General features: G+C 38.8%; 1 protein-coding gene across 1 annotated transcript; it reads left to right on the top strand.

The window, feature by feature from the left end:
• The first annotated feature begins 379 nt into the window (after positions 1 to 379).
• Positions 380 to 5,421, top strand: LOC129275610 (leucine-rich repeat and immunoglobulin-like domain-containing nogo receptor-interacting protein 3). The gene is made up of 2 exons (XM_064109391.1): positions 380 to 710; positions 2,246 to 5,421. Exon 2 carries the CDS (start codon positions 2,253 to 2,255, stop codon positions 4,170 to 4,172), a length of 1,920 nt encoding a protein of 639 aa, XP_063965461.1. The 5' UTR covers positions 380 to 710; positions 2,246 to 2,252; the 3' UTR covers positions 4,173 to 5,421.
• The last annotated feature ends 4,015 nt before the right edge of the window (positions 5,422 to 9,436 follow it).

The following is a 9,436-nucleotide window of genomic DNA, read 5'->3' as shown; positions in this document are numbered from 1 at the left end:
TATACTGATTGATTGATTGAAACCTGTTTGATAACACAAGCTGAATATTTTTGGCGATTTGGGGCTAGGCTTCCAAAGACATACACACACAAATAAAAACAATTTCATGGGATGGGTTATTCAATGGGCCAGGTTCGTTGCTATGTGGATGCTTCAATTATCTTTTATTGAGCATACTTGAAGCCCTCAATTAGAAATTAACATGAGAACAGAATCATACCCAAGTAGGTCGATAGGAAAACGAAGATAATTATATTCAAATGATTCCTATTTAGTGTAACAGGTGGGCTTAAGGAATCCATGTAGGGGATTAAATCCGCAATCATCTATTAGCATGAAATAAATGAGTCAATGGACATCACGTCATTTCGAATGTCTGGACTTTAGACTTTACATTGGGTAATCAACGAACGCTTCCTGATCCTCTCACCTCAATATTTACAAAATACAAATATTATATTAATATCCCTGATCGAAGGTCTTTTCCCGGATTGTATGGTTTCATTATTCCATATTATCAGCGTGTTGTTCCAGGCACAGACGGTCTACAGCTCTCTTCAAGCAGGGAAAATCTAGTTAGCAGTTCATTGGTTCTAACGACATGATTGGAGAAGTCTTATTTCAAAACCATCAGTATCACCGTTCGGGCCTAAAGTCGTGATTACTTTGACTTTGTTTACTCTCTACACCCTTTTATACAAGCAAAAAAGGTGAGATAATTAACACATGTACCATGTGTACCTTTAATGTTATGATTTTAGTTATTCTAAATATGGAGTGGCAGATACAATTTTTGTTATCATTACTAGAAGAAAACAATTTGCATTGCTATTTAAACTTGTCTTCCTTGACCCCCTTGAATGTTTATCAACCTTTCTTTTAACCAATTGCTTCTATGGTGATGATTCAATCAGGGGGCTTAAGGAAGAAAGTCTTTTATGGACACAAATATTCTGGCACCGTCCCAGACTGACACTTTGTGCTTACGAATGAATATCTGTATTTCTGATGAAGGAAGTTTTACATTTTACAGCACCTATCACATCAACATTTAACTATCTATTCTTCATATATTACCATTTACGCAGGGGCGGCGATCGGGGGGGGGGGGGGGGCACAGTGCCCCCACTTTTTGAAGTCCTGAACAAGTGCCTTTTTTACACCAGAAAAATGCCCCCTCGCGAACGTGTATTGTGCCCCTTTCCCCTGAGTAGGACCCGTTTTAGGTGTTACCATGGCCATTTCTGGTATAAGTGCCCCTTTTCTGATCAGTGCCCCTTTTTATCCAAGAAAAGTGCCCCTCACGAACGTGTTCTGGACCCCTTTCACCTGAGAAGGACCCGTTTTATGTGTGAGCAAGTGCCCCCTTGCCTTCCTGTAAGTGCCCTTTCTCGAATCAGTGCCCCTTTTTACCCAAGAAAAGCGCCCTCACGGACGTGTTCTGTGCCCCTTTTATACATGAGGACCCGTTTTATCCGTTAGCAAGTGCCACTTTGCTTTTTCCGCATCAGTGCCCATTTTTATCCAAGAAAAGCGCCCCTCACGAACGTGTTCTGTGCCCCTTCACCTGAGAAGGACCCGTTAGTTAACGAATGCCTTTGAAAAAAAGAAAACAATATATTTTAATTTTGTCATATATATTACTACTTATGAAGAAAAAAATCCTAGTAAGAATAATCCTACGAGCCTTAAGTTTCATGAGTCATATGAGTGGGGTAGAAGTGGCGTACAGAGGGGGGGGGGGGTGCTTGGTGGCTCTTCCTCCCATGTTTTTTACAACCAAGTAAAAAAAAAAGAGGAAAGGTAAAAAAAATGAAGGAGAAAAGGGTAAAATGTATTATTTTCTGAATATCACATAAAAAAGCTATGCTTCACAAAACTGGATTTACGTTATAAAAAATGTCAATATTTTTGTTCGCTCGCTCGTAGAATTTACGTGATACGCCATATCAAGCCCCCTCAATTTTTTTTGGCTCATTGCGCCACTGTTTTTTCTTTATTTGAGATAGTGCCCTTTTCGAAAGAAAATGTGCCCCCACACTTTCTACTTCGCTCCGCCGTCCCTGCATTTACGAAGAATAATTTTGGCAGACTTATGTAAAAAGACCTTATAACAATTTTGGTTATACAATCTGTAACAATGTGAATTGTAATGACACATTGGCCATATGTGCTTTTTCATGCCACCACAAGTCTCAGGGAACTTTAACTAATAATGACCGTCTTTCCATTATTTTCTTCTCAGTACAACAATGGATTGTCCTTCAAGAAGTCTAATAATAGGATGCATCTTCTTTAGCTTCGTGGTGTCTGTCTCTCCATGTCCCCCTAGATGTAGATGTGATCCCAACCAGAAGGTCTCCTGTACCGGAAGTAATCTCACAACCATACCCAGTGGCCTTCCAAATACAACACTGGTACTACATCTTGATCGGAATGGCATCGAAATCATTAGACAGAATGCCTTCTCAAACATACAATACCTTGAGGAACTCTCGATCGCACAGAACAGACTTTACGAAATTGAGAGTGGTGCTTTTACGGGTATGTCAAACCTGGATAAGCTCTTCTTGAACGATAATCTAATAACAGGGTTTCCTTCAGGAATCTTTGCGCCATTGATCAAGTTGACGGAGCTTAATCTTGGTGGCAATCGCTTTCCTGTAATTCCTGGAAACCTATTTGGATCGATGCCTTTGTTAGGACGCTTGTTTCTTGGGAGCAATGAGGTCGATCTTTTCATCGAGTCTCAAGCCTTTGGTGGACTTGTAAACCTCGCGGAACTGTCACTCCGGTCTAGTCGGATCAAGAGCCTTTCCCCTGGAACATTTCAAGGGCTAAATAATCTACTCATTTTAGATCTTAGTATGAATATATTTGGTACTCCTACAAGAGACGGCGCCAAAGCTATTTCTTCGCTAAAAGGTACACAACACCCCAACGCAGGCCTGAATGAGCTTGGAGAGGGCATTTTCGCGGATCTTAAAAGCCTCACTGACTTAAATATGAGTTCGTGTACTTTGCCAACCATCAATAAAGAACTGTTCAGAGGTTTAACTTCACTTCAGCATCTTTACCTTTCTGGGAATAAATTGGATGGTATTGTAGAGAATACCTTTTGCGAATCGCCGAAGCTAGTGCTACTCGAACTAGATGGAAACCCTCTTGAGAACATTGAAGTCGGTTCGTTTAATTGTCTGAACCAACTTGGATATTTGAATCTGAACCATACGAGAATTGGGCGAACTAAAGGAACTTTGTTCAGAGAGCTACACCAACTGGTGGTGGTCTCCCTAAGCCATAGCGGTCTTGAAAAAATTGCAGATGATTCCTTTCAGAACAAATCTAGATTGACTCGGATAGATCTAAGTGACAATGACATTGAGTGGTTGAATGCAAGCATGTTCTATGGAACGCCCCAGATCGGGACACTTCGCTTACAGAATAATCAAATAAGAAGATTGCCAGAGAACCTCTTTGCTGATGTTGCCGGACCTCTGAACTTGTCACTAAAAGGAAATCCCTTGGTTTGCGATTGTCAACTGGATTGGATTTCAGGATGGTTGTTGAAGAATGGAGGAAATCTTGACAAGTGTCTCTGTGATCAACCCTCTGCTCTCCATGGTCTTCATCTTGACAGTATCCCCTACGACAGATTCCACTGTAAACCATACATAGTCACAGACATTCCGCAGATCTACAACGCAACACCAGGAGACAAGCGGTTCGAACTAGTCTGTCCTGTTGGTGGTAAACCGCCCCCTACGATCACATGGACGATCCCAAGTGGCGAAAAGATATCCAAGAACACCGTCCATGAGTACGAAAATGGCTTATATCGTGTTCGTGAAAACGACAGCCTCGTCATCAGGGAAATAACATCAGCAGTTCAGGGGTGGTTTACATGCGAGGCAACGAACATTCTTGGACATAAATCTGTCGATCTTGAGGTTAAGGTTGTCCACGTACCCAGTAATTGGATGGTAGCTTTCCTTGTGGTGATGATCGTGTTGTTTATTGGATGTGCTGTGTGTCTTGTTGTTACATTCCTGAAGCCATGTCGGCGTCGAAGGCGCAGAAGGGAACTCATAAGGACACCAGCTCGAAGGGTTGACCCTCGGTACGGTCCACTCAGTCCTATAGCTGAAGGAAATGAAACCGATGAATTATGACATTCGTCAATTGTAATGAGCTGAACTATCACAGAGTAAGACGCGCTGAAAGAATTGTTGATCCGTGATCGCACATTAAGTTACGTGTGCAAAATGATGTTAAAGACTGAAGAGTGACGTTAAAATGGAAAATGATAAAGACAGAAAATGCGATCTACCTGTAATATAAAAAAAATTCATGCTGGAGAATGTAAGTTGCAACATAAATGGGACATTAATAATGCTTACAAAATCTCGGCTATTTGCACATAGTTTACTTACCATGATACAACAGGCCTATATGTATATTATGCATCATTTTGAAATTAAGCAAGAGGAGCGCCTCTGGCAGTCTCTCCTGCATTACGCGATTCAATAAATCAGTGCTGACTCTGAAAATGAGTATAAAATAATTATTCACAAAAAAACACCTAATACATAATATGCTACTACGTTCATTGACCCTAAATGACATCTAACCTTAATCAAGTGACCTACGACTTGTGTAAGATGAGCAATGATACTGGATTATCTCTATGTCAACATTTTATTATTCACTATATCCATGAAATTTCAAGTTATGGTGGCAATTTAACAATGACCTACAACATCTCCAAAGTTAACTGACCTCAAATGACTTTTGACCTAGTGATACTTGATTACTCTTATGTCAAAGTTTCATGAACTAGCTTCATAAACATTTAAAGCTATAATGGAAATTCAACACATACCCCCGACATGCCCAAAGTTCATTGACCCTAAATGACCTTAGTCATGTAACCTGAAACTCAAGCAATATGTTGAGTGATACTTCATCACCCTAATGTGCAAGTTTCATGAACTAGGTCTACATGTATATACTTTGATATGATGACATTTCGAAAAAGTTACGATGACATTAGGTTAAGACGTCGATATTGATTCCCTCAACATGGTCTAGGTTCATTGACCCTAAACGACCTTTTACCTTTGTAATGTGACCTGAAACTAGGGCAGGGTGTTCAGTACTACTTGATTACCCTTATGTCCAAGTTTCATGAACATATACTTTTCAAGTTATGATGTTATTTTAAAAACTTAACCTTTGAGATTTGATGTTGACAACGCCACCGCCGTCGGAAAAGTGGCGCCTTTAGTTTCGATCTGCTATATGCAGGCAATACAAAATAAGGAGAAAAAAGGCTTGATAAAAAGGAGATACCAGGCTCTTTTCATATGTAAGTTTTCTGTGTGACCTATAATTGAGTTACCATAAATTAAAAGTCAAATCAAAGTAAGCAAGTCTATTTTATTCATTTAGAAGAATGGTTGAGATAGATAATGCCAAACTGCAATTATATCCAGAAATAAAGACAGACAGGGATAAATTGAGGCATAAATAGAATATATATATATATATAATAATAGATGCAATTTATAAGGCGCCAAATCCATTAAAAATATAATGCTCAAGGCGCACAGGTGAAAAAGTGAAAAGAGTGAGAAAAAATAGCATATATAGAGGTGAAAAATAATATTGGTTAATCATGTGTATGCAGCATTGTACAAGTATGTTTTCAGTTTTTTTTTAAATAATTCTACAGACTTGGTGTCACGGATAACACGAGGAAGAGAGTTCCAGAGTGAAGGACCCGCATGTATGAAAGCCCTATCCCCCCATTTTGATGTACATTTGGGAACAAACAGAAATCCTGAGTTTTGGGACCGTAAAGATCGAGAAGGGGTATATCTATTAATGAGAGTGATATTTTACTGTGGAGCGGTGCCGTGAACACAGTGATAAACAAGTAAAATAATTTTGAATATTACACGATCTATAGATTTGGTACTCAATGATATTATACGAGCAGCAGCATTCTGAAGTTTCTGTAAACATGTTAATTGAGATTTGGGAAGGTTGAACAGTAGGGCATTGCCAAAATCAAGTCTAGATGATATTAAAGCATGTACAATCTTCTCTGTGGCACTACGGGTCAGGTATTTACGTATGAAACCAAGGTTACGTAACTGGTAACGGACAGATTTGCAAACATGTTGAATATGAGAAGTCATAGTCGTGCTTGAATCGAGGAACACGCCAAGATTACGACAAGCTTGAGATACGGCAATATTATGACCTGCAATGTTAATAGATGTAACAGTTATTTTAGACAACTGACTCTTCGAACCGAACAATAAGAATTCACATTTAGCAAAGTTTAACTTCAAAGAATGTGAACTTAACCAAGTATGAACATCTCTTACACATCTTTCAAGATTGTAAATCGCGCCAGCGGCTGAATGGGGCTTGAAGGATACAAAAATCTGGATATCATCTGCGTAAATATGATAATGCAGAGAGTAATTCCGGAAAACGTTTTTCAGTCCTATCAGGTATAATGAGAAGAGGACCGGCCCGCCCACAGAGCCTTGCGGAACACCACAGGTCAGAGGTAAAAACTCAGAAGAACAGCCATTGATCATGACTGCTTGTGAATGACATGACAAATATGACCTGAACCACTTTACCTTTTACTCCGAGAGATTTAAGAGAATGGGAGGGTGTGGGAGGGGGGTGTCCCCCCTCCCACGGTAGGGAGCTTTTGCAATTTTGAACTTGAAATCGTGCAATCTGATGCATACTTAATGAGGTAAAATAACACACACAAGCGCGCACGCACACACACACATACTCACACACACACACACACACACACACGGGTGCGCGCACCACACACATACTACGCCTTGAATGGACAGACATACATCGACAAGATCTACACACCGTGCATGGCGTACGAATACAGAATGGACTGACACATAGTATTGCATATTGAACCACACTACGTATTTATTTATCTCTGTGAATTTTGCTGTTACACCTCTTCAGAAAAAAACCCAATGTCAACTGTGTACACGCAGGTATAGTCTTTGTTGTCTTGATATTGGTATGTGGTTATGAATGAAAACAGCCTCTGTGGCCATTTGTGAATAGAACACATAAACAACAAACAAATAACAATATGTCTGTTCATTATAAAGCATAATGAATACGTACATACTATGCTTTTTTTTACCTCAAAGAAACAGGCATAGTATCCATAGATGGATATTGGCTGGCGGCTCATTAACATACAGATACAAAAAACATAAACAGTATCACTATGATCCATGGAGTAACAATACTGCTTTGTAAGTTTGTGAAGAAATCGGAACCATAACGACATTGCATATATCGTTTCAAATTAGGGCATTATTTACTTCTATTTGATCTCAGTCTTATAATAGTAATAATAATAATAATAATAATAATAATAATAATAATAATAATAATAATAATAATACAAATAAAAAATAATACTAATACAAATAATAATGCTAATACTAATAGGTTCCTTTTATCTCGCATTTCAAGACAGGGTAAATTCACACTGCGCTTTACATGAAACAAACTTCTTTAAACATTTCAAACTTATGTCTTCATGCATCAATCAACATACTTTAAATGAATACAAAACAAAGTGCATCTTAAATAAAACAAAAATAATTAAAAAGTTAAGGAAGACAAGGCCTCCTGCTGAGCGGACTCACCACGTGTTTTTGTTTTCTAGCTAACTGCCTTAGCGCGTCCCTTCTCTCCCCGCACGTAATGCGCACATAACACGACGTACGCTCGTAATCCGCATCCCTGATTTTCACACGTTAAAAGCCAATCTTGTGGTTATCTTGTGGTTTGCAATCTTAGAGGTATCTTGTGGTTATCTTGTGGTTTGCCCCATTTGAACGCGCAAAACTCGTGGTTATCTTTTGGTTTCCACACCACGAGATTGCGCGCACAGCAAAATATGCGCGATTAATCTTTTGGTTATCTTGTGGTTTCCAAACACAATTACAATAATGATGATGATTATTATTATCATCATCATAATTATTATTATTATTAATATTATAATTGTTATCATTATTATTATTACTATTATTATCATCATTATGACTTATTAAGTAACCAAATATCATTCCCCAAAACCTGGGGGGGATGATTGTACATGCCATCCCCCCCACCTTGTGAGGTGGGGGGGATGCATCCCCCTCATCCCCCCCGTTGTCTACGCCCCTGCAACCAATAAATTATATATATATATATATATATAAACCAATATGCCTATGTATATATATATTTATATATATCAGGGAGATAAATAAAGAGAGAGAGAGAGAGAGAGAGAGAGAGAGAGAGAAGAAGACAGAGGGAGAGAGGGAGAGAGGGAGGGGGAGGGAGAGAAGAAACTGAACCTCAGATGACAACTTTTCAAGACAGAAACAATATTTTTCTTTTTCAATTATCAAACTGTGTATTACAACTTTAAATGGCTTAATGAACGATTCATCAAACTTTGCAATCTAGAAAAGTAAGTTTTCTTGCGCGGTCGTTCCCGCGCTAAATCTAAATCTAAATTCCTATGCGTTTAAGGCATTTTTATTCCTGAAAAGTACGATGACGTCTTCTTCATTCTCATCTCACCTCTAGCCTATGCTGTGTAAATGAGTGTTCATTGAATACATTTTGAGTGTTAACTTCTCATTTTATCGAGTTGGTTTAAGTAGAAACTGGTTTTGGCCATCACCCAGTTTTCGAACTAATAAAAATTTGCATGTTCGCTTCGCTCGCTCACATATCAATATGTATGGTTAGTCCAACTTCAGTTATTTATGCAACAATTAAAACTATTAAAACGGCCATCGAAAAAAAAATCGTGATAGGCCTTCACTGTCACCACTAAAATATGGTTACAAGATTATAGCCCTCGATGTGGGGGTGCCCTCGCAATTTGGAATTTTGATCTCAATATATAGCTATCATCCCCAATGCTTGGGCCGGATTAACGCCACTGTAAGAAAGATAAAACAGGAAGAAAGTCTAGTTTGACTGTACGATTGAAAATATCAAGCATTATAATTGCGGTGCGCCAGCACAACCTGTGTATTCAATGAAATTACTGACGTGACGTCACAATGACTTCTGCGCAGAGTGAAAACTTTTATCCAATCGGGTCGCGTTAACCAATAATGCATGGTGTATAGTCCGGTCTGTTGGCGTCAAAAATGCCCTTCTTGTGGACACGGTGGACAAAAGCATGATTTTTTTTCTCCAGACCTTTGTTTATGTATAAGAATTAAAAATGGGGTATTCTCCCAAAAAATCTGACTGGAGGAACAGAGAAAAAATGGGTAAAAATGTCAGAATTTATGAGTTTAGATTGGTTTGATATATAGACTAGCGCTAGTGCAAAACTCAAGCAGTGCAT

Source organism: Lytechinus pictus, chromosome 14, assembly GCF_037042905.1.
Source record: "Lytechinus pictus isolate F3 Inbred chromosome 14, Lp3.0, whole genome shotgun sequence".
NCBI classification, from domain to species: domain Eukaryota; kingdom Metazoa; phylum Echinodermata; class Echinoidea; order Temnopleuroida; family Toxopneustidae; genus Lytechinus; species Lytechinus pictus.
The sequence above is the reverse complement of the archived record's forward strand: the minus strand, read 5'-3'. Positions and strand labels throughout refer to the sequence as shown.